This window comes from Sardina pilchardus, chromosome 24 (assembly GCF_963854185.1).
Source record: "Sardina pilchardus chromosome 24, fSarPil1.1, whole genome shotgun sequence".
In the NCBI taxonomy this organism is placed as follows: Eukaryota; Metazoa; Chordata; class Actinopteri; order Clupeiformes; family Clupeidae; genus Sardina; species Sardina pilchardus.
Window position 1 is genome coordinate 10056368 of NC_085017.1, and position 25659 is coordinate 10082026.

Genomic DNA, 25659 nt, shown 5'->3' on the forward strand with positions numbered 1-25659 from the left:
TGAATGAAAGAAAGGATGCTTTCAGTGTATTTCACTTTTTGCTGTTCCATAAAATGTTCTAGGCCTTTGTATATGTATGTATGTATGTTCTATGCAAAACAAAAACCCTAGAAAACAAGAAAAACCTAGAAAACAAGATTAAAAACCAAGCCCATTTGATTTGTATTTGCATGTTGTTCCTTTATGATCGGAAATGGCCACAAATAGAAGAAATGAAAGAATCATGAGAATACTAAAAGCTTCAAGAATTCAATTGTTTCACCCCATAAAACAATTCAGAATTTAGTTTGTGGGAGCATGCTGACAATTTTCATCTCATAAGTGAATGGTTCATTTCACAACAACCAGACTGACTCCAGTCTTCCGAAACGGTGACGATGTTGTGCTGTTTCCTTGAAAAGAAGCAATTCTCAGTCTTTCACTGGTTCCAAAGAAGAAAGCAATTAGACACTTAATGGTTTCAGCATGTCTTCACGAAGTTGAAAAGCAAGATGTGAAATGCCTAAGAATAGTTCATTTTTTACAGACACCAAGGCATTGTAAGATTATTTTTCATTCTATTTGTTAGGGACCATGAACAATTGTTAATTGTTGCCATTTATGCCTTATGCCAGAGGTAGCTAGGCTAATTTATATAGGCCTATGATCATCTGGTGATCATATTGTCATATATCATGGAACTATTACTAATAGGATTTAGCGTGCAAACCTGAGCAAATTCAGTCGCAGGAGAATGGCCCTATGGTGACAAAGAAATACACCTGAAAATACATGTGGTGATGTCAGCATCATGGGATGTGAGTTGAACAGACGAAAGTGCAGTCGAATCTAGGAAACTTAGGCCAGTGCACTGGACCAACAGTTCTCCTTCCAAAAATGTACTCATTGGCGCACACAAACAATGCAGGAGTTGCCTAACCATGCATGTCTTTGGATATCCCAGCATGGGTAGCTAGCACCCTGACTTGAACCCTACTGAACATCTGTGGAGAGTTTGGAAATGGCTGTCAACCAACAGTCCCCATGCAACTTGTCAGAGTTGGTGAAGCTCTGCAGAGCAAAATGGTAGAAAATTAGCATGTGTGCCAAGCTCAACATGCATATAGGAAAACTCATCAATTTTCAATTAAGAGTTTAACATGGGGTTATTAACAAGTTAACAACATATCTGAACGTTCTGTACATTGCATTTTATGCTTCTCTGTATAATAATGAAATCGAATAATGCAAAGATTTTTTTAAAACGTTTTTTTTTTTTCAGTTGGGGATGAAAGAGGGAGGGGAGGGAGGAAATGGACCATACTGTAGCGCGTCTCATGACTCATGTAAATTGCGATGGGCGTGCTTTTGAGGGGCTAATTGGCTGTCGCGTTGCCCGGCGCCTGAAACCCATGGTCATACGTTAAGGACCAATAGGAATAAGTTCGGACTGAGCTAACGAGGAGAGAGCCGGAGGATTCATGCGTAACGGTGCGCGTCCCAGCCACTAAAGGAGGACGCTGCTGCAACGGCGCTACAAAGAGAGAACCATTCATTATAGTCTGCAATTGGCTATAATCCCGGAAAATACATTTGGAAATTTGTCAAATAATTTAACAAGTACCTGGCTTTAATTGCACACTACCTGCAAGCATGGAAAGTAAAATCGCGGACTTCTCTGGAACATGGAAAATGAAAAGCTCCGAAAACTTTGAGGACCTCTTGAAAGCTCTAGGTAAGTGAAATATTATGACAAACTGTCTTTTAATGACTAATATCAGTGGTAGCACTAATATAACCTACATTTACGGCAAATATAGGCATGTGCACGCATAGGCTATTGCTAGATTTGGTTTGATTTAAAAAAAAAAAAAACCAAGACTAAACGTATTCTTAAGTCCAACCTTCTTCCTAGGCTACATAGGCTGCGATTGATTTGAGAGTGCAGGTCGCCGGCCGGCCAGGGGCACCAGCAGCTAATGACTAATGGGTTCGGAAAAGGGGTCTTAATGAAGACCTCATGAGATTGAGATTATGTTCCCTTGTAATGGAGCCTCAATGCCCTCGGTGCTTAGGCTACACTGGCCCCAATGAAATCGCTGCAAGGGACGCGCTGTATATGCTCTGGAGAAGTGGCTGTGTTGAAACCCTGGCGGCATTCATTCTGTGGACCGTTGAGTTTGGGGCTGGTATTTGTTTGTCTCAGGAGAAATCTCCCCCAATCAACTTAGAAGAAGGTGTTTGGGATATCAGTTTCCAAAGTACCTTAGTCCATTCTGCAAAGCCACATTCCACTGTAATCACTAGAGGGCCCTCCTTATTAAAGTCAGCAAACCACAAGCATTCTTTCAGTGAGGTCAAGGAGGCCCACACACTATGACATCCATCCATCTTTGGTTACAGAACATACAGTGTACCAAAATTATGCATAATTTGCCTGTGTGTGTGTGTGTGTGTGTGTGTGTGTGTGTGTGTGTGTGTGTGTGTGTGTGTGTGTGTGTGTTTGTATGTGTGTTCTCAGGAGTAAACGTGTTCCTTCGAAAAATCGCTGTGGCGGCGGCATCTCGCCCAGCAGTGGAGATCTCACAGCAGGGCGAGACTTTGTCCATTCAGACATCTACCAGTGTCCGCACCACCCACATCTCCTTCACTGTGGGACAGTCCTTCAACGAGACCACAGTGGATGGACGACCATGCACGGTATCAGGCTCCCTGAATTGGACAATAAATGTTGTCTTCTGTATTTGTGTAGAACACTCGTCTCCAACTTTCCCCCTCCAATATGTGTTGCTTTGTTACCATGTATGTCTTAGGCTATATGTTTTATATACCATGTAGGCCCATGTATGCCTATTAGTAGTATTATTTACGTACATAGCTGACAGCCACCCAAATCAGCTGAATAAGTTTCATTATGTGTTTCCTTAAACCTTTTAGAGAGCTACAGGTGGATGGGTGCTGGTAGCTCGCAAGCTACCTGTTGGAGACCCCTGAACCATATGAATGAGTGTGTCTCAATGTAGTTTGTATCGCTACTCATGGCTATACCATTAAAGGATAGCAGTGCTCCAAACTGTTTGGAAATAAGTCATTTAGATCACTTTTCTGTTTTCCTTTTTTATCCATTGCTCTAGTCTAGAACAATGAACAGGTACATTTATGTCATTGTGCAGACTGCCTACATACCAATGAACCTCAAACTGCATGTGAAAGTGGAAAGTCGAAGAGGCGTTAAGATCCAGGGGTGAAATGGACAAAAGCGTCTGCTAATACATGTAAACATGAACAAATGCGGCTTCCGCAATCACAGACTGTGCCTTAAAGGTCATAATCATCGTCTAATCAATCATCAGGGTGAAATTAGCAGGAAGAGCTCCATTTATAGCTGCTATGATGAGAGATGTTTTTATTGTCTTTATTTGTGACACGTTAACCATAGAATTAATCAAAAGGAAATTCCTATAAACACAAGTGGAAAACATGTGGCTTTTCCCATCTTTTCCAGTTCATCTAAACAGCCATTAATCAATCTCACTCTTTTTTTTACTATTTGTTTAACTCTTAAGTTTTTTTCTCTCTCTCACTCGCTCTTCATTGCTTGGCTGTATTCTCTTCAGAGTGCCCCGCAATGGGAGACTGACAGCAAAATTGTCTGTGAGCAGACTCTCCAGAAGGGCGACGGACCCAAGACAGGCTGGACACGAGAACTGACCAACGATGGAGAATTAATCCTGGTGAGACCGCTTAAGCCTGCCAGTCATTTTCAATGGCTTTTGTGTGTATACTGTCATGTTAAAGTATTTACTGGAATTTTTTCACAATACTGGGACCTGATTGTCAGTCGGATAAGATTATGTTAACATTGACTGACTGTGGAGAGTGGATAGGTCAACAGTATATTTGGAGAGTACAGGAAGTGTGTCATTGACAGGGAACTTTATTTAACAATTCCACAGATTTCCCTCCTCTTTTTCTGTGTAGTATTGCCCTACAAACCAGAAATATACAGGAAACACCAAGTGTATAAATGGATTTCTATTGAAATGCTGCAATATAATCTAATGTGTGTGTTCCTGTATTTCAGACGATGACTGCCGGGGATGTTGTATGCACCAGAGTATACGAAAGAGAGTGAAGAAGGGACACTTTTTGACACCTTTTACTATGTCCATAGTGCATAATCAGCTTCATCAGTCTGTCAAATATTGGTTCATCAATGTATTAAGTGTTTGTATGGGATGAGTGTCTTTCTGACATTTTTGTTTTGTTTTGTTTTGTTTTGTTTCTCATTATATGTATGGTTATGTGCATTTACATTTTCTATTTGCATGCAAGTATGTCTTTTTATTTTCCAAATCAAAAAGCTTGTATTTATTCTGAATGTTTGTGTGAGAATGCATACCAATAAACCAAAACGGGACGTTTTTGTCTAAAGCAGGTGAAAAAAATGAGTTATTTTCTCAGCCTCTGCACCACTGAAGTAGCTGCATGCAGTAGACAGAAAGTTGATAGGTCTCTCCTCCCTTCCTATCGTGTCAATCTCTACCCCTGTAATTTCCACTCCCCTGTTTTCTCCCTCTCCCCCTCTCACACTATATAATTCCATATTTCCTTATCAGCACATATTACCCTTCATCATGTTCCCTTCTGGCCTATCAACACACTTTCCCCCTCCTCTCTCTCTGTATCTTTTCTGTAATCAGCTTCCACCCTTTTCATTTCCCCTCGTCTTTCCCTCTCTCCTCTCTCCCATACGTTTCGAGCCGCCGTACCGTCTCGCAGTTCTCAGTTGCAGAAATGAAATCCATATTTTCTGGATTCCATGAGGAGTTCAAGAATACGTTTTTGGCAAGGGAACGGGGGGAAAATCACGCAGGGAGTGGTAGGGAAAGAGTGAGTGAGAGAATGAGACAAGGGCTACGGAGAGGAAGAAAAAAGTCAGTTCACATTTTGGGAGAGGTCCTCTCTCTCTTTCTCTCTCTCTCTCTCTCTCTCTCTTTTCCCTTCTCGTTCTTTGTCTTCCTTGCAGCTGTGACTCGTTACTGTATGAGATCTGAAAACCTACCCCCCACCTGGCCCCATTCCTTGGTGAATACAAGTTACTGCCTGGTGTTCCGTGGTCAGGGACAATGTTCTGCCGTCTCACACTTGCATATAAATTTGGGCCAGAGCCATAATGCTGAAAGTACTAGAAAGATGGAGCGGTGCCTGAGAGGTAAAGCAACAAAGGCGTGCGTAGTGTGTCTATCGACCCACCAGCAGCTGAACTGTTGAACTCTGGTGCTAGTGATTTTGACGACACACACACGCACGCACACACACGCACGCACGCACGCACGCACGCACGCGCACACGCACACACACACACACACACAGGCATACTCTCTCTCTCTCTTTCTCTGCAGACCCACAGAAAATATTCTATTTCCTGTCCTATGTCTCATGCCAGTGATCTCTTTTCCAGGCACCTTTGCAGACAATGTCAGCTCTCATAGTCTCCTCTGTCTCTATACGTTTTAAAACTCTGCACAAAGTTGTGTGTGTGTGTGTGTGCATGTGTGGTCACATAAATGTACTGTATGCCAGCGTGCATGCATGCACGTTGGTCTGCTAAAGAGAGTGGGGAAGAGAGTGTACGACTTAAGAAAGTTTGAGACTTTTGCCGCGGTCTCACAGTTAACAATGACTAAAAACTCTCTCTGTGAGCATCTGTAAGATACCGAAGATTTACAAAACTATTTTTTCAGTGCTCTCTTTCTCTCTCTCTCTCTCTCTCTCTGATATGTACTCTCTATTCCAGCTCCTCTCTTTAATTAAACACTGGCAAACAAAGGACCCTGAAGGCCGATGTTTCGCGGAATGCTCCACCATGAACAAAGTATACACGCTGGTCCGATTCCCAGAGAGGGTTGTAGTGGCGGCGGCAGCAGCCGCAGTGGGAGGGAGTCAGAACATTGTTTCAGATGCGTACGAGGAAGCTGCGGCCTGATCGAGTGCAGGCCCTCTCATACCACCAGCTCTCCCTCGGAGCAAACCGCAATGCTTATGACTTCTTCATCTCTTTCTCCTCTCCTTTCTCCTTCTCCCCTCTTTATTTAATTACTCTCCACATTCCACACTGTAACACTGTCCATCTCTCTCTCTGTCATACACACTTTTATTCTCTTTCTATTCTACTCGCTTATTTTGCTTTTGCATACATTTAATACTCTGTGTATACATTTAATAGTTCAGTCTCTCTCCTCTCATTCATCCAGAGTCTCCCTCTCCCAACATCCTCGCCAGCCATTATGTCAGCCCATTCCATAAGCGATGATGTCATTGGGTCGTCTATCGCTTGATTGGCCACGGAATGCTGTGGTTTTAGGACTTGGAGGCACCCAAGTCCAGTAGCGGGTAAACGTGGGTGGACATGGAAACACTCACAGACACATGCAAAAGGCAATGACACACACACACACACACACACACACACACACACACACACACACACACACACACACACACACACACACACACACACTCACACTTTCATCTACATCTCAGTCAAACTGTGACCAACTTGTAACGCTTCAGTATGTTAGTATGTGGAGGTATCACATCTAAACTGTGTGGTGAACACACACACACACTTTCAGCTACATCTCAGACAAACTGCGACCAACTTGTAACGCTTGCATGTCAGAGGATATGTAGAAGCATCTACATTGTGTGTGGTCATGTGAACACACACACACACACACACACACACACACACACACATACATACACACATACAGACACACACACACGCGCATACTCAGACTTTCAGCTACATCTCAGACAAACTGCGACCAACTTGTAACGCTTCAGTATGTCAGTATATGTGTGGATGTATCACATCTACACTGTGTGTGGCCGTGTGATGATCATATGACTGCTCCTCCATGACTGCCCCTCCATCACCCATGTGAACCCACATGACTAAGGGACAAAGAGGCGGGTTGAGGGGTTAACCTGTTGAGGAGTGAATTATTTTCCTAGTTCCTTCTAGAATTCTACGCAAACGATCTTTACTTTCAGTGTTCTTTATGCAGACTGCGGGGAAAATCTCTGAGGGTAATTGTTGCATCGCAATGCAGAACTCTCAGTTCGCCGAACATTCTAATTTCATATTTGTGACCGTACTCCTCAAGGGGGAAGTGTGAATCAACACATGATCAAACAGAAATGCTATCATCCAAACAAATGGCATATTCTGCTAATATGCTGACTCACTCAGACAGGATTACAGTTACATTTGTTTAGAAACCTGATGATTTCAGGGACAGTGGTTGTAGGGCCATAGGGGCCATGACAGGCTAGTGCAGTGTTCCCATTCGTGAATAATACCAATAAAATCTAGCAACATTAACCTCTACATTACGTAAATCTCGCTGACTGGCCGGCCATTCACAACATTAATGTAAGCAGTGAATGTAGGCTACAAAATAGGACCTTAGTACCAAGACTAATAGTAGCCTAGGCTGTACCAGTACCACCATACAATTTACATTACAATCCCATAGGAAACAAAATCCCTTCATTTCACCCCTTATAAATACCTTACTTTTGACATTAGCCTAAACCCCTTTTGCAATTATGTCATTTGTGCATATAAGGTCAGTTAAGGTGAACAGCCTACTGAATTTACCCATTACTTTTTCAAATTCCCCTGACTTATCACCTTGAAATAAAATGAAGATATACTTAAATGGTACTAATTACCCCCTTAGTCACAACAAATAAAGGGTTAGGTAGCCTACCTCAACCCCTGACTTGACACCTTAGAGATATTAAGGGGTTTCACACTCACACCTTCAACTAACGTGTTACAAATGAAGGGCCTCTTAATATAAAATACCGGTAAGTGGTTTTGGTATGCTTTCATGAGAATGTTAAGGTAAATTCAAGTAGGCCTACATCACGTGCTGTAGGCCAAGTGATATGGATAGATAGACAGCAAACAGTTTGCAACTTTGCAGACGTCTACCCATAGCCTAGGCCTACAGCAGAAGACTTTGACATAATTGTCTTTTAACTAATTCCCCCCAAGCTTACTCAGAAGACTACAATATTTCGAAAATCTTTCTCACATCTTGTCAACGTCTGAATTCTGGTGTAGGGAATCTAGGGATGGCTAGTTGATATGCCTACAGGCCAAAGTCGACCGAGGTGGCGTTTATCAGAGCCCTGAATATACAGTTGTGGCGTTTATGAACCCACAGCGACGCCTTGTGGTTGAAAATGAAAACAAGACGGCTTCATATTTTGGATGATATCATTGGTCCGATTTTGCTTCATGAACCCATGAACCCCTCCATTTTCTCCTTTTGGTAGTCCACTTAGCATTCGGAAATAAACTGCGTAGTAGCAATAAGGTCACATACGAATATGCAATATTCAGTCACTGAAAATCTTTTGTCTAATTCGTATCACACTTATAGGCTATTCACGACATGGACGTCAATGCATTTAAGAAATGCAGAGTCCTCAGTACAGACCATGGTACAGACTCTAAAGACACAGACGGGAAACAGACACGCCCCCCTCCCCCTAAGTGGACACGTGCTTCAGCTTGTCCTCTCGCCGCAGTCACATGACTTGACTTCCTGATTCCAGCCTTCTCACGATAAATCTCACCGCTTTCGTTACTGCAAGGAAATTGGAATTCAAAGGGCAGGCCAACATTATAAGCGAACCTTTCGAAGACGACGCAATGCAGCCTGGAGGACTCAAAAACAGCAGACACAATACATGAGAGTAAATGAAGACAAGGTTGGCTACGTGGCTTGCCAGCTAGCGAGCAACGTAGCGATAGCTAATTTGATTTAACGGTAACGTACGTACGCTAGCTTAGCTGTCTTTTAGCTATTTTGCTAGCCTTTAGCCGTAGTGCTAACAGCTGTCGTTTACAGTTTTAGTGCTTGATCAAGTGGTTTAATCACTCAATCAGTAACACCAAATTCGTTCAGATAGAGTTTAAAGCGAACGTTAATGCTAACTAAACGCCCTGCTAAGCGGTATCATTGATTGAACACATACATTCTCAGGGGTTTTAGGAGGATAATAGCTTTCAGTTTAAAGCTAGCTCGCTAGCCGACATACGAAAGACATCTTTGTACTTGTCAACCAACGATAAGGAATCATGTCAAAGTACACCAGCTTTCCTGAGCCGAATGAAGATCAGAATCCATTCCAGGTAAAGCTTATTTACATTGTTATGGTAATTTCTTAATATGAATTGATGATTGAATGTGAACGTGATATTATGAGGAACGTAATACTTCAGTAGCATTGTAGAGTTCGGTCATTGCGCTGTATCATATTGCTGGCGCAGTAACGTCAACAAGTTGAGAGAGGAGGATGTATTTTAAGCAATCAGGAAGGACCTGCTGATACTTAGTCATTGCAATGGCTATGATTGCAAGATGGTGCTCAGAAAGCTACTGTTTTGTCTCGTTCTCTGCCGACTCATTCATAATACATTAAACGCCTTGTTTTCCTTGTGTGTTGGAACAGGACCCGTCTGTTACCCAACACAGCAGCACCACGGGATATGCCACTCTGGACCTGTACAACCCTTTTGACAATAAGACAGCGGTGAGAGGCCCGAAAGCTTTTCAGAATCTTTTGCTCATGTGTGAGTTGGTTTAGGAGGGCCAAGAAGGAATAGAGGGGGCTGGTGAGAATGCAGAACGCAACAGGCATGCATGACATGAATATTGCATTCCAGCCATCTGGGGCATAACCAAGACCATATCATGAGATCTGGTCTCTGTGTTGAGGTCCTTTTGGTTGTTTCTTGCCGTACATTGCACTCAGAGAACATTTTATTCATTCAGTGTCTGGCTGGTTAACCTGATAATGTTTTAAACATTTCTGTGTGCAATCGGTTCCGTGAGAGTAATTATTAACCTGTTGCATAGGGACACAAAATGTTATGGAAAAAGCAAATGAAATACTTCACAAGAATTGCTTGCATATGCTATGTGCACTCAGTTTTTTAAAGAATATATACAGCATTGTATCAATATATTTATCTAACATTTATCTTTAATTTGTATTTATTTATCTTTTCATTTTTGTAGCAAGCACCTCCTCCCTATGAGTCCACCGTGCCCACTGCACCTCCGCCTGCTCAAACCCCACCCAATCGGACGACACCCACGGAGCCACGCAACTATGGATCCTACACCACCCAGGTACCTCCGTTGACCACAACCCCAATCCACCCCTCTCCCACTGAGGGTTACACCGATGGCTACAGGGCCCGGGGCGAACATGCCTCCTAACATGTATGTCCTCTCGACCACTCACAGTCTGTAACCTTTCCTCCTGTCTTACTCATTCTGTAGAACGAGGATAGTTCTGCCTCGGGCTCATATGTCCCTCCCACTCTGCAATCAACAGACAACCCACCTGGATATACTGCTGTATGTGTTTCCCCTCCCACTTTGCATATAGAGGCAACCTTGAGTCTTGGCAAACAACAAAAAAAAAAAACGCCCTTGCTCGCTCTATGCCTGCCCTGCGTGCAGTAATCACAAATACTCATGTACCTTTTATTCTGTTTGATTCTAACATGCTACGGCTTACATGCTAACAATGCACGCTTGTGCCTTTAAAGCTCTAGACATATCTATGATGTTTTGTCTTGAACAGAGTGAATATGAATGTAAAAGAGACGTTTTAATGTGTTTGGTATTGAATAGGCTATAAGCTGCTTTCTGCTATGATTTTTTTGGAACATGTCTAGGGAAACCACCAGAAGCATCACTTAGCCTCATGATGCTCTAATTTTGCAAGTAACTCAATAACCCTGCAGACAATTTGATTTAAGTGATTCTTTGTACCTTACAAAAGCTTGATTGTGAGTACCTTATGTTAGATCAAGGCAAATACCCAGAAAACACTTCATTCTGGTGTGGACTTCTACTAACATAGAAGTAAGTACATAGTAAGTACATAGAACAGTAAAATGAACGCTTTAATCCCTCCCCTCAATGTTTACAGCACACAGCTTGGTATAGGATGTCTGTCACTGCTTATCGCAGGGATGTAAAAGTCATGTGGTTGGGATGGACCACTGGCTCTTAGATGAAGCCCTGATTATGTCACAACCTGTAGCTTCATTCGTATCACAACTGGCCTCTCCCACTAGACTCACACTGTTTCACAATGCATATTTCCCTATCCATGCAGAGCAGCGCTCACATGCTTTTGCATAACAGGGGATCAGACAGGAGTAGAGAAAATCCCCAGACAGACACTTTTGTGCTTAACAGCCAAAGACAGGATGGCAACTAATTCATGGTCCCCGTGATAACATTTACAAGTTCACCCCAGGTCGGAGAAGGTCTCAAATCTTAAAGCTGTTGACTACGCTGAATTCTTCCCCAAGCCTGCAACTGTCCATCTTCCTTCAAAGGGAAGATTCTGCTCGTCTGAGACCAAGACTCCGGCTTAATTCCCATGAAATGTTGACCCCATTCAGTGACTCAAAGGTAGCTCATCATCAGTTAGTGAGCTGGTGATGAAGACTCCATCTCTGCCAGGAGATGGCATGGGAGTTACACATTAATGTGTGCCGTAGCTTTAACTCCTCATGGGCGCAGTAGGTAACATTGCATCATGGGATTAAGGGAAACATATTGGGCAACAGTGGGATTGACTGGGCGGCAGTGGGAACAGTATATGCCCAGAAGCATCAGGAACATCTTGAAACTGGCTTTACTCCAGCACTAGGGCAGTGTCTGGCATTTGCGCACGATGTCTCAGGTTGTCAATTAATCTAAGAGGTAGTTTTAAAGAGGAATTCTGGCGAAAATGGACCAAAGGGTGTTTTTTTTTTTTTTTTTAAATGAAAATACATCAACGAAGCCGTGGAGACAAGACAACATTTTTCGTTGATTAAGCACTACAGAGATAGCACCGGCAAAGAGTGGATTAGCTAGGGGCGACGAGCAACACTTTCAAAATACTTTTTTTAACCACTAATATTGCTCAAAACTGTGTCAAACCTTGTCAGTAGCTTGGAAAAAAAAAGAAAAAAACCTTGCTCGGGCCGGGGTCCCTATGCATAAAACAAAGCACCAACAATGAAGTTTGCAAACCCGGAGTTTATAACAGAAGACTGTTAATGACACATACCAATTGGATTTAGGAAGGAAAGCAAAGATCCTCGTCACATTGCCTTTTGTGAATGTTCCTTGGAGAGGAGCTGATAAAGAGCTGGTAAGTGTTCTTAACAGTCTTCTGTAATAAACTTCGGGTTCACTAACTTGCTGGTGCTTCGCTGTATGAATAGAGACCCAGAGCAAGCTACTGACACGGTTTGCTGCTGTTTTGAGCAATATTAGTGGTTCAAAAACATTATTTGGAAAGCGTTGCTCACCGTTTGCGATTTTGGGCTCTCGCTATTGCCAGTGCTCTGTAGTGCTTGATCAACGAAAAATACGGTCTCCACGACTTAGTTGATGTATTTTTTTTAATTCAGAAATACACCTTTTCGTCCTCTTTCGCCGGAGTTACACTTTGAAGGCTTTTAAAGACATGTACATGTCGTGTTTAATTTATAATGGGAAGCAGCATGTTGTTGGTTTGCACCACTAGCCATATGATCTTCCTACAGGTGGTTTCGTCATGACATATCTATATCCCTTTAAAACCCTTCCCCTTCCTTATTTCTTCTAACTTCATTTCATCATGTGACTCTCTGTCTCTCTCTCTCTCGCTCTCTCTGCCTCTGCCTCTCTCTCATTCTCTCTCTCTTTCTTGTTCTCTCTTTCTCTTTGTTTCTGTCTCTCTTGCTGCCTCTCTTTCTCTCTCTCTCTTCCTCTTCCTCTCTGTTGTGTCTCTTCTCTGCATGTCCCCTGATCCACAGCAAAGTGCGGTGAGCGCCACCACGGCGGAGCTGCTGAAGAAGCAGGAGGACCTGGAGAGGAGAGCCCGCGAGCTGGAGAAGCGCGAGAGGGAGCTGGACGCACACGCCCTCGGATCTGGAGCGAGTGAGCAGGGGAGGGAGGGATGGATGGAGGGAGGGGCGGTGGGTGAAGGGAGAAAGAAAGGAGGAAAGAAAGAGAGAGAGACAGAGGGTGGGAGAGGGAGCTGGATGCACATGCCCTCGGATCTGGAGCTAGGGAGGGAGGGAGGGAGGGAGGGAGAGAGAGAGAGAGGGAGGGACAGAGGTGGGTGAAGGGAGACAGAGTGGGAGGAACGGGAAGGGAGGGAGGGAGAGATAGATAGACAGACAGAAGAGGGAATATGAGGGTGGTGCTACTAGAAAGACGAATCAGACAAGTAACAGCCAGGAATCTAGTCATTAGCCAGGATTTGAAAAGAGTGGGTTGGGTGTGGTGTGGAGGCAATTATACATCCCTTTGCCAATTATCATTTGGATGCAAGAAACATCCAGAAGCTCAAAATGCACATAGAGGTTAATGTGTGATGCCTCTACACTAATGATTGGAATCAGCGGGACTAGTGAAAGCTACTAGCGACCCAGCAGTCCTCCTCTTTGTGTGAATTAAGTGTTTGTGTATGAAAGTGAAGTGACCGGTTAGAGTTAATTCCCAACAGAACCCCAAGCCCAAGCCCAGCTATTGTTTCTGTTTGTATATGGGTCCAGAAACCCACTTCCATGTGGGGGAGATGGTGGTGGTGGTGGTGGTGGTGGTGGTGGTAGTGATGGTATGAATGTAATGTAGTTGTTGAAACACGGCCAAAAGATTGTGATGGATAGGTGGAGTCAGCAGGAGAAAAGTAATGGAGAGGTGAGAGAAGAGGAGGGATGTATTGATGGTGTGGGGACGCATGATGGATGAGCGTGAAAATGAAGGCCGTTCTCCCTCTCACACACTTGTGTCTCTCTCTCTCTCTCTGTCTCTCCCCTTGCTCTCTTGCTCTCGTGCTCTCTCTCTCGCTCTCTCTCTCTCCCCCTTCTCTCTCTCACTCTTTGTCTCATTCTCGCAGATCGTCAGAATAACTGGCCCCCCCTGCCCTCCTTCTGCCCAGTGGGGCCCTGCTTCTACCAGGACATCAGCGTGGAGATCGGCCAGAACTTCCAGCGCACTGTCACCATTATGTACTACTACTGGATGTGTAAGTGTGTGTGTGTGTGTGTGTTTGTGTGTGTCTGTCTCATCTGTCTTGTCTTTTAATCTACACATCAGTCAACCCATCTTCGTATCCCTCATCTGCGTGTCGGGTTATGCCCCTATGTGTTGGCATATCATGGCTGACAGTTCAACACTGCTGTGCTGTGCTGTGCTGTGCTGGTGCGTGTCTGTCTTATCTGCCTCGTTTTGTTTATCTTTGGCACCGTCGCGTTGTTCAAACACAAATCCACGCACATGAATGCCTTGTGTGTTTCCTCTGGAGTGATTTGACCTACTTCACTGTTTATCACTTACTTGACTTTTCTTGCTCTCTCATGGGGTTATGTATTTTGGCCTTTGGAAAGGTTTCTGAAGTGTTTTGAATTTTGCCCTCTTTCTCTTTTTTTCCCTTGGTCTCTCGCTGCCTCGACTCCTGCTCTTGGCCTCTCTCTCTCTCTCCCTCTTTCTCTCTCTCTATCTATATATCTATCTATCTCTCTCTCTCTCTCTCTCTCTCGACCCCTTGCCCTCTCCCTCTCCCTGTAGTCACGGCCTGCACTCTGCTGTTCAACATGATCTCCTCGCTGGCCAACTTCTGCGTGGACGCAGGGAATGGCGGCGTAGGTTTTGGCCTGGCTATCCTCTGGTTCATCCTCTTCACCCCCTGCTCCTTCGTCTGTTGGTATAGGCCCGTGTACAAAGCCTTCAGGTGCGTGCACGTTTCCTCCTGCTCAGAAGCGTTTTTACCACACCATACCACATGAAACCACCACCAAGCCATTTTTGGTTACAAATTGACTACACCCACGCACATCTTTTAACCAATTTGTGTTTTAAAAAAAAAAAAAAAAAAAAATTAAGTACGAGAGACTTTGTATCGTCCTCTGGCATGAGCTGGACTTTAACCTGGAAGTGCAGTGTGGTGTGAAGCATGGTTGTTACATTAAGGCATAACCACAGAATGCAGTCTCTGAAATTAGAGTGAAAAGAGTTGACAGCTGAACCAGTTGTTCTGTGAAGTAAGCTGTAGTTCTAGTGCCACCTGCTGCATATCATGTGAATAGCTTATTAGCTATGTTACTTACATTTGATCTCTCTCTCTTTCTCCCCCCCCCACCCTCCTCCTCCTCCCATCTCTCTCCCCAGGAGTGACAGCTCTTTCAACTTCTTTGCATTCTTCTTCGTTTTCTTTGCCCAAGTCGTCTTCTATGTCATCATGACCATTGGCATCCCAGGCTGGGGTTTCAGGTGCGACTGCATAAGCAAGCTCTTTAACTGTCTGATCGATTGAACTTTATCAACCTCATATGAGGGTAGTTGACAGATGTGAGCCAAATGTGGCATTTTTAGGAACTACCTCAAATACAACTCGACAGCTTCCATAACTCGGCAGAGACAAATAGTCTGTCATCAGCTGGGCTAAAGCGGCATTCACACCAAGAATGATAACCATAACAATAAAAGCGTTCACACTGACCAACATTAACGAAAAGTCTCTCCTTGTGTTAATGAATGTGATGGGTTCTGAATGGCTGTTAGCTTTTTATCATTCTCAAAATCGATCTGAAAGTTATCCCCGACGATATCCTTCTTCATGTTGTTATCATTGTAGTTTAAATGTGAACGTCATCTTTTATATTAACGAGAGCGATACATTAGTCATTGTTATTAGTGTGAACGGCCCTTAAAACGTACTAGTTTTATTCTTCCCAATATTATCATAGAACCTAAAACTCTTTAACCTTCTCCCCTTTTCTCATTCACTCAGTGATTACGGTAGTAATTCCTCTAGTTTCCCCCCCTGTGTTGTCCTCTTTGTAGTGGGTGGATCGTGAGTCTGGCTACTCTGAAGACCAGCATTCCTGTTGGGGTGATCATGTTGCTGAACTCCGTTCTCTTCACTGGCCAGGCCGCAATGGGAGTGGTCATGCTGAAGAAGGTAATCTTGAGTCCTTCCTCCCAGGTTGTGTGTGTGTGTGTGTGTGTGTGTGCTTATTCCTTGTTCCATGACAAGCCAGAGACAGGAAATGACATCAGTCCAAATAGTGAGGAAAATCCCATTAAAAAGCATGAGTGTGTGTGTTCCAAGTCTGTCCACATCTAAATGTCACATTCTTTTAAATGTCACTGTTTAGGTCTGTGCTTTGCTTTGCTACAAGCTGTGGGCTCCAGGGGTGAAATCACTCTCACTCTCGCTCTCTCTCCAGTGTGGTGTGTTGATATGTGTTTCTTGTCTCCTCTCTTGTAGGTGCACTCCCTCTACAGGCAGACCGATGCCAGTTTTCAGAAGGCTCAGGCTGAGTTTGCCACCGGCGTTATGTCCAATCCGGCCGTCAGGCAGGCAGCGGCAACTGCCACCACCTCTGCTGCCCAGAACGCCTTCTCAGGGCAGCGGTAGAGGTTTGGCGGAGGAAGAAGAGGAGGGTGGGTCTGGGTTGTGCACTTGTCTGGGACGGCTAGTCCAAGCTGGGCAAGTCTTTACAGACACAGTGGTCTCAGATGTATCGTTACAAACATTTGTGCAAGGTAGATTTCCTTTGTTTCTGTCAATGATGTCCATTGTTTATTTAAAATAAAATTAAAAAAGAAATATAAGTCAGTAACTGGGTAGTAAGAGTAGATTGTGTCCCTCATAATTTACCTAAAAGTTTTGAAGAGGAAGAAAAAAAAGAAAAAGAAAAAAAAAGTAGATTAGAGAACAAAAACACTTAAAGCTCTGTTTGCACGGATACACCTGAGCACCAAAAAGTGTAACCAGTTGTTAGTGTCCTGAGTGGGGGTGGGAGCCAGGACTGTACCCAGAAACCTACCTGAGGAGATGGGGAAGGGTGGGAATATGAGGGGTCGGGGGGTAGGTTACTGTAAATGAGAACTCCGTCATGGAAGAAATTCAACCCGAAAAACATCAATGGAAGACCCACAGGTGGTCTGTAAGCTACTACTGAGAAGTAGATCCCAAGTAGGATGCCAATGCCATGGCAAACCAGTCTCCTCCTCTCTTGCCAGTGCGCAAGCGTCCATGTAATTTCCACACGAGTACCTGTATAATGGCCACTATGACCCGATGATAATTGAAAGCCACCCCCCACCCCGACCCCAGAGTTCAGTGAAGATGTGAGAAGTTGCTTTGAGCTTTTTGCAGTTAATTATTGTTTTGTTTCCCATAATGGTTTCCTTACCTGAAAAGGCGCTGGTGACTCTTGCATTTCTGCTCCCAGTGTTCTACCTTTGCTTTAATTGGCTGGAGCAGTCAGCCAGGCCCTTTCAGTAACAAACAGCAACACCCAAGCATTGCTCCTCACATGATAATAAATAAAAAAATAATATGTGGAGATATGTGGCAAATGTATTATGAATGCAAGCAAACTGATGAACAAACAAGATTGAATTGCATGTTGTATATTTGAATGAAGGACATAAAGGCAGAAGATCATGTTGATACAGCTGGAGATGCAGTGTAAAACACTAGGTTGATTTAACATGTAATTAACTATGGCTGAATTGTTCAGTTGTCTGTGGCCAATGTTTTTATGTCGCTAACAATGAGCTCTAACCGGTTTTTATGTTTTATCTTATCTTTTTGTGATGTGAAGGAGAATGCCAATTTAAGTATTTTTCCAATGCCAAAATAAAGAACGACAAAAGCATTGTTTTGCTGACTGTGTTTAGCTGTGGCATTGTTAATGTTTGATGCATATTATTATTGTCACAACTGGAAGTCTAGTTTGTTTTTATTAAACCAAAACAAAACAAAATCCTCAAAACTAAATTTGTCTTTACAAAGCCAATGCATGCAGGGAAAGTAATTGGCCTTCAACAATTACACCTTTCCTACATAATCTGTGCAACTTCAAGAGCAATTTCAGAAAGTAAATACATGGTAACAAATTGGTGTGGGGCAAACTATGAATTGCCCTTTAAAGGGATATTCTGCCATTTTTGGAAATACGCTCATTTTCCACCTCCCCTCGAGCAAAACAATCGATATTTACCTTGTTCCCGTTCATCCAGCCATTCTGTGAGTCTGGCGATGCAACTTTTAGCTTCAGCCTAGCATAGATCATTGAATCGGATTAGACCATTAGCTTCTCGCCTGCTAGCTTCATGTTTAAAAGTGACTAAGATTTCTGGTAATTTTCCCATTTAAAACGTGTCTCCTCTCAAGTTAGAAAGTGCAATAAGACCAACTGAAAATGAAACCTGGCGTTTTTCTAGGCTGATTTGACATGGACTACACTCTCATCTGGCGTAATAATCAAGGCAACTTGCAAACGTACCATAGGCGCAGTGATATTGTACGCAGCATCTGAAAATAGTCCCCATAGACAACAAGCAGTAGTAGTGCCAGTAGTTTGCAAGTTGCCTTGATTATTACGCCAGATGAGAGTGTAGTTCCATGTCAAATCAGCCTAGAAAAACGCCAGGTTTCATTTTCAGTTGGTCTTATTGCACTTTCTAACTTGAGAGGAGACACATTTTAAATGGGAAAATTACCAGAAATCTTAGTCACTTTTAAACATGAAGCTAGCAGGTTAGAAGCTAATGGTCTAATCCGATTCAATGATCTATGCTAGGCTGAAGCTAAAAGTTGTATCGCCAGACTCACAGAATGGCTGGAAGAACGGGAACAAGGTAAATATCGATTGTTTTGCTCGAGGGGAGGTGGAAAATGAGCGTATTTCCAAAAATGGCGGAATATCCCTTTAATAATTAGCTTCCAATAAAATACTCGTTTAGCTGCCATGATTTCCTACAGTTGAGCATCTGGCAGTTGTTTTCTGACGACATGCTCCTGAAGATACAACACTTTCTCTGGACCTGCATCCTTATTAGGTTCGGGCCTATCTGGTATATGAGCCAAACCGTTATGCACAGTCATTTTAGGCTTAGCCAAGTTGACGGTAGGATATGACTCAGCCGAAATGGAGCTAAACTCCAGACAGAATATCATGGTATTATCCCTTTTTGGTGATTCATTTGCACCCCGTGACCTTACACGACCCAGTAATGTGCATGAACTTAAAATCATAGTCATACGCCACTGTCAAAATAAAGTTTTTATTATTATTATTATATTATTGAAACAACAATTAAAGCAGTCATGATGCATCAGTCTGCCTGTATCGCGTGCAATCTCACAGAAGACTTTCTTCACTTCTCTAGTAACATTTAGCCTCAACGTTTAGTCTTATACCAACTCGGTATCCTTCTAGACTGACTCGACCCCTGTGACAGCCGTCGACGCCTACCCGTGTGAGTGCGCCCCCGGGCCAACGTCAGTATTTGGACTGCCACTCTGAAGATGGCGGAGGCTGCGATGGTTCCCCGGCAGCGCTTCTTCTGTCACTGCTGTAAAGGTGAAATCGATCCTAAACTCCCGGTGAGTTCACAAATCGCTGTTGATTCACGTCAATGAGACGTCTTTAGCCTAGCCTATTACACTGATTGCCCCTCAGCTGAATGATAGGGGGGGAAACAAGCGAAATGGGGGTGTTTTCTTTGCGAACGTGCTATCTTAAATAGTATTTAGGTTAAAAGTTACAAACCTTGCTTGCTTTGGATTGTGAGCAGAAAGGGTTGATCACTTTCGATGAGCTTAAAGGCTACTTAGAAAAGTTACGAGGGCTAACAAAGTTGGCCGATTTGAGCGGCACAGAATGAGTGATCCAAGTTTAGGGTTTATTCTGTTGCCATATTTAGAGCGAGGGCACGTTGTAACCGATGGGGGAGAGCCCATAAGATTGGCAGCCACGGCGTGTCGGTAAAGAGTCGAGAGACCACTGTGTGGATTAACGCCCACCTAACAGCTGACGCATGTTTATTAACATAGAAGCACACGTGCTGGCGCTGATGTAACCTTCTTAAGAGTTGGGGAAATATTGTTTAGGGGGATAAATGTCACACTTTGCACACCTAGGCGATGATTTTAGTGAAATAACTGAAGTTAAAAAGAAATAGTGTTATTTAATAGTTTTGTTATTTAGTTAATCTGGAGCAGACAATATGTTTTTTTCTTTCAGGAGTTTGTTTGTCCCACGTGTGAGTCTGGATTTATCGAGGAAGTGACGGAGGGGTCAAGGTAAGAGTTCACTTTTAGTGGGCTAGGCCTACTAGAAGCTTGAGGAATATCTCTCTCCGACTAGGAAGACTAAAACAGTCTTCATGGGTGTAAAGATAGACACATTACCCGCATGGTCAACCAAAAGAGAAAAGCGCTAATTAATTCATTTTTATGTATTTTTTGTCACCCACCCATGGTAGGCTAATTTTTTATCAAAAATCATTCCCCCCTAAAATTCAGTCTCTTGGCAACCACTGAAGCCAACGATGATGTCGGCTCCCAGTTTACTGAGGTACGGGTCTTGCTCTTGTCTTGTCCAAGAACAGACGTTCCCCTCCTACAGACATTCCTTCATTGGTCTTTGTCTGGCCCTCAGTGCATTCCTCTGTGTGGTCATGTCTTATGTCACCCCACTCATCCACTCCCCCCATATCTTTGTCATGTTAGCTGTGGCAGCTGCTTTTCATGGAGCGCTCTGCCCTCCTCGACGACCCCACCAGTGCTGAGCTGCTGTCCAGCAGAGAGGAGGGTGCGCTGGAGGCAGCTGACCGGGGTACCCAGGCAGAGCCATCACCACCGCCCACAGCACCCACAGAGGTAGAGCCTCTGGCCCAGCAGGACACCGACACACAGCAAAGGACTCGGCCCCGACCAGAGAGGCCGCCAGCAATGGAAGGGTGGGTGGAGTAAGACTATGGGCTCTTCTCATTCATCTTTTTATCTATCCTTCCTTCCTTCCTCGGGCCCACTGATCTAGATAAAGAATGATAGGGCGGCAACTATAGGGATAGTCTATCCAGTGTTCTCTATAGATCCGTGGGAACGAGCCGGAGGACCGAGGAAGGAAGGAAGGGAGGATAGATAAAAAGACAAATGAGAAGAGCCGTTATAAGGTTACAGTTGCTCTATTCCTATCCACAGGTGTATTAATCAAGCACCATGCAGTCTGCATTCATAATCTAGGTGCTTGATTTTATACACCTGTGGAAAGGGACCTGATGAAACCCATGAATAGAATTGCAAGATGCTGTTGACAAGCCATGTCTCGAGAAAGTCACCCAGAAACCTCACAAATGTACAGTGTACCTGTCTAGTGCGTTCATGATTAGGTAAATGCGAATGTACACAAACACACATAAAGGAAAAAGCTGTCTATTGTGATAACTTCTTTACCTCTTGGATTTGGTATTGTGCTATTGGCTTTGGAATTAAATGTCATTCACTTACTGTCGGTTTATCTTACATGGATTGAGCCTTTAGTCTTAAACTAAAAGATCTTTTCAATGGAGATTTTCACTGACGCTTGCTTTAAGTTTGCTTAGCTTTAAGTCTAGGACTAGACTTAATCCCTGTACGAGAAACTGATCCTTATGGTCCAAGGAAGTTGGCTAACATGAACCAGAGCAGCCAGATTCTTACAGGGGGTTTAAGAGCCATGGGGGCTGTTTTATCTTCCCATCACTCCCGAGGGTCTTTGAGGGAGCTTAGAGAACTGTGAGTGATTGAAAGCACTACATGATCTACAGCTGCTACGGTTTCTAGACACGTACTGTAGAGTATTATTTTATGCTACATACAGGAAAAAGAGGATGATCAGTTAGTCTGTTCCGTTTTAGATGTGGGCTACTGTAGTAGGTGGTTCTATATAAACTGAAAGTGTCATTCAACATCTATGTAGAATGGCCTTTCTGTTTAAACTTTTGGTGTCGTCCATGTAGTCAAAGTCAGCACACTTCAACATTATTTTTTGTGCCTCTGAAGGTGTAGGTCCGGTTCCAATAATCTTAGGGATCTGAAGTCAAGCTGAGTCATGCCTGGGTGAACTTTGGTGTTATGTAGACGTGAGTGTGTGTGTGTGTGTGTGTGTGTGTGTGTGTTTCAGTTGCTAGCTCTTCTTCACACAGAGAGCGAGATGAAGCTAGTGTTTCCGGAGGAACCAGACATTAACACCAACAACATTTTCGCATAGTCAAATCCGCCAACCACAAACAAACTAGAAGATCAAAATGGGTTTGTCCCTCACTCATGTACTCGCCCCTCTATTATCAGTTTGATTTCCACAACGTGTGAAGTGTGTTTAGGTGATCTTAAACAAGCCAAACCCAAGACAAAGAAAGACAAAGAGGAACGATTGTGACCGCATGGTGTTTTTGCGGCTGAGATGAAAAAACAAGGTGTTGACACAAAGAGACTGCACTGTACCCAGTGCAATTGCATTTTACAGTATGGCTGTATCTGAAAGTCTGATTATTCTCATAACCATAATCCAAACTTATTCTAGAGACCCATTTATTTACTCTAAAAGAACATATTAACTTGCCAAAGAAACAACAACAAAAATCATTGTGAAACATATTTTACAGATACATCATTACTTTATCATGGCAAGTTAACTGCCATCTGGGTTTAGAGTAATGCATGACCTAAAATACTTTCCGGCTAACCTAATATTTGTTTCACATCAAGGATTGTGCAGCAGTTTCTGGCTGGTTTGTTTGCCAACAATGGAAACCAAAGTTCTGCAACATCCTCATGGTATGTACTAACTGGTTATTACATAGTTGTGCTTTGACATTTTGCAAGAATTGTACTCATTTTTGTAAGTCTGTAAAGTTAGCACTTCATTTGAAAAGAATCAAATAAAGCCACAGCCATTTGAGTTGATTTGAGTGGTGTTCGGTTTTGAACACGGCAGTGTAAATTCTTTGCTACCACAAACCAGTTAACTATAGCTAATTAAAAAAAGCAGAAAAACATACATGAAAGACATGGTTGTCTTTCAGTTATGAAGTGTAAATTAATTTTACTGCAGAATAACCGTTGTACCAACAGAAGGACATGTTTGGCTTTGCCTCTGGAACAATAGTCTGTTGTAACATCACTGACCTGCCTAACCTGTATACCGAAATACGATATACAGAAACGGTTGACTACGTTTTTCAGACGGTGCAAATTTTGTCATAAGTATTGTCAACTGCTGCAGTTAAATCACTGTCATTGGCCGGGTTTCCCAGATTTGTTAAGAAGCTCCTAAGTTCTAAGAACTTCTTAGAGCGCTCCTAAGAAGTTCTTAGAACTTAGGAGCTTCTTAACAAATCTGGGAAACCCGGCCATTAACTGGTCCATGGGATGAACTGATGAACTACAACATCTGTGACCAGCCTCTTTGTTCCCCCAGTTGGGCTGAGCTGTAATTTAACTGCCTGTTTTAAGTGTATCTGTTTCTGGTCCGATTCCCATCGCCTCTTTTCGGCAGTGGTCTGTTTGGCGACCACAGACCTGTGGTCAGCTGCATGCCTTTGGGTGGCGGACCGTTCTCAGTAAACAGTTGTGACAGTTGTGCCGGGGAAAGCCCCTGTGAAGGCTAACAGCATCTGGAGCCCATCACCACACCCTGTTCACGTACACGTCCACCATAGCGTAACAGGTATTATGTAAGAATAAAGTGCCCTTGTCCTGTCCTCTTCTCAAGGAATAGTTGAAGCACATTATTGTTTTCACAGACTTGGGTGTGGGACTTAACAGAGAGATAATGTTTACTTAATTAACAGGAAGTTTGTCTCTCCTACATCGTTTCCAGATCGTTATTCTGGAGTTTGTCTCTCACTGCCATCTGTCTGTGTTGTTCCCTGAGTAAATATTCTCCTATGTAAGAGTGGAAATCTTTCTGTCTCTGATAGGTCTCTGCACTCAAACCCGGGGGACTACGCGTGGGGTCAGGGCGGCTTAGATACGGTCATCACACAGGTGGGTTACCATCAGACCACAGTCACCACTATTGTCCTGTTTGGGATAACAGACAACTTCATCCTGGAGCTGGATTTGCAGGACCCATTTAGCATGTAGTAAGATAAGATGTAGCATGCATTGTTGAGTTTCATTTTGTCTGAGAGAGTCCTTTTTGCTTTTGCTGCCATTGTACCCATTTTGGATAGTGATCATTAATGATACCGAAAGAAACCTGGGTTAATATTACGCTCTAAGCAACACACACACACACACACACACACACACACACACACACACACACACACACACACACACACACACACACACACACACACACACACACACACACACACACACACACACACACACACACACACACACACACACACACACACACACACACACACACACACACGTACTGATTTGACTCCTCCCCGTCTATCCTCTTATTTTTAGTTGTTGGGTCAATTAGAGAACACGGGCCCTCCGCCTGCCGAGAAAGAGATGATCTCATCACTCCCTACCGTAGCGGTTTCTCAGGAACAGGCTGGTAAGTTCCCAAACTTCCATTGACATGCCCCCACGTGCGCGCGCACACACACACACACACACACACACACACACACACACACACACACACACACAGAGAAAACAAACACACACTCACTGTGTACTCATAATGAAAGCACTTTTGGAGCCAAATGCTGAAAGCCTCTGTATTGTATTTTAATAAGATACATGTCCGTTTGGGTAAGAAGAGTAAATCACACCTCTGCTAATGAGATATGTGGTCATTCACAACATCTAGTGTACCACTACCAGTCTCAGTTCCACGCTCATGTTGCATACCAGTGTAATAAGTTGCACATGTTGGCAGCATCGCTTCACTTGCTTGTACATACTGTATGAAATCATAACTAAAGCAGGACAATTTATTGGTCTCATGTCAGCTTTCAATAAACCTGACTTTTTTTCCCCTACATGTTTGTGTATCCTTCCCCTTCATCGTGTGCTCTCTATCCATGTCTCCGTCACTCAGCGTGCCGACTTGAGTGCCCCGTGTGCCGGGAGGAGTACGCGGCCGACGAGAACGTCCGGCAGCTGCCCTGCCTGCACTATTTCCATAGCGACTGCATTGTGCCATGGTTACAGATGGTAAGAAGTGTAACTATGGACACTAACATTTGTTTTCAAAGTATCTGTTAAGGGGCATATGAGTATTTAAACACACATGTAAACATAAACTCTTGTCATGGTACATTGATTGGTATACTCTACATGTGGGGGCAAAGGAGAACTCATGTCAAACAAGAATACAGTGGCCTTAGCTATGGTGTTTGCTGCTCATTTTGAATTATCTCGGGGACCTTATCTTTTGTTCTTTTGTGCACTGTACGTAGCACGACACGTGTCCAGTATGCCGTAAGAGTCTAAACGGAGAAGACTACAGTTTACTGCCAGAGCCCCTTGCCCAGGTTCCCGAGCCCAGCCCTGTCACTGCTGAACCCCAGGGAGGCACAGCCCTGTGAAGGAAGCCTTGCTGCCATCTCCAGACCCGCTCCAGGCGAATGTGCTCTAAGTATTTGAAACACTTTTCAAAAAGTTTGCACATTTGGGTATCCCAAAGTTTTTTTCCCCCCTTCTTTCTATTAATATCGTATTCACACAGCACAGTAGATGACAACACTTCAAAAAATAAATGCTTTGACAGAACTCCAGGAACACATCAAATTCCAGAGAGCGGTATGCTTCTGTTCTCTGTGCTTCCTCACC

The 25659-nt window shown here is 43.6% G+C and overlaps 3 protein-coding genes across 4 annotated transcripts; all 3 read left to right on the forward strand.

Moving 5' to 3' along the window:
- Nucleotides 1-1444: 1444 nt before the first annotated feature.
- Nucleotides 1445-4419, forward strand: crabp2b (cellular retinoic acid binding protein 2, b). Its single transcript, XM_062529443.1, has 4 exons — nucleotides 1445-1714; nucleotides 2501-2679; nucleotides 3597-3713; nucleotides 4064-4419. The coding sequence occupies exons 1-4, from the start codon at nucleotides 1633-1635 to the stop codon at nucleotides 4112-4114; spliced, it is 429 nt and encodes a 142-aa protein (XP_062385427.1). The 5' UTR covers nucleotides 1445-1632; the 3' UTR covers nucleotides 4115-4419.
- A 4184-nt stretch (nucleotides 4420-8603) lies between these two features.
- Nucleotides 8604-17743, forward strand: scamp3 (secretory carrier membrane protein 3). Of its 2 annotated transcripts, XM_062528885.1 has the most exons (10): nucleotides 8604-9199; nucleotides 9520-9600; nucleotides 10089-10202; nucleotides 10356-10433; nucleotides 12884-13007; nucleotides 13972-14100; nucleotides 14643-14805; nucleotides 15243-15344; nucleotides 15918-16035; nucleotides 16345-17743. In XM_062528885.1, the coding sequence occupies exons 1-10, from the start codon at nucleotides 9146-9148 to the stop codon at nucleotides 16492-16494; spliced, it is 1113 nt and encodes a 370-aa protein (XP_062384869.1). In that variant the 5' UTR covers nucleotides 8604-9145; the 3' UTR covers nucleotides 16495-17743. The 2 variants fall into 2 exon arrangements, with proteins under 2 accessions (XP_062384869.1, XP_062384870.1); XM_062528886.1 differs by lacking the exon at nucleotides 10356-10433.
- Nucleotides 17744-19307: 1564 nt separating this feature from the next.
- On the forward strand, nucleotides 19308-25465 carry rnf115b (ring finger protein 115b; the record flags this gene model as incomplete). The annotated part of the gene is given in 9 exon segments (XM_062530196.1): nucleotides 19308-19476; nucleotides 20117-20175; nucleotides 20398-20449; nucleotides 20605-20834; nucleotides 22624-22692; nucleotides 23838-23904; nucleotides 24343-24436; nucleotides 24926-25041; nucleotides 25287-25465. Coding segments are annotated over 9 exon segments (894 nt in total). The 5' UTR covers nucleotides 19308-19398.
- Between the last annotated feature and the right edge of the window lie 194 nt (nucleotides 25466-25659).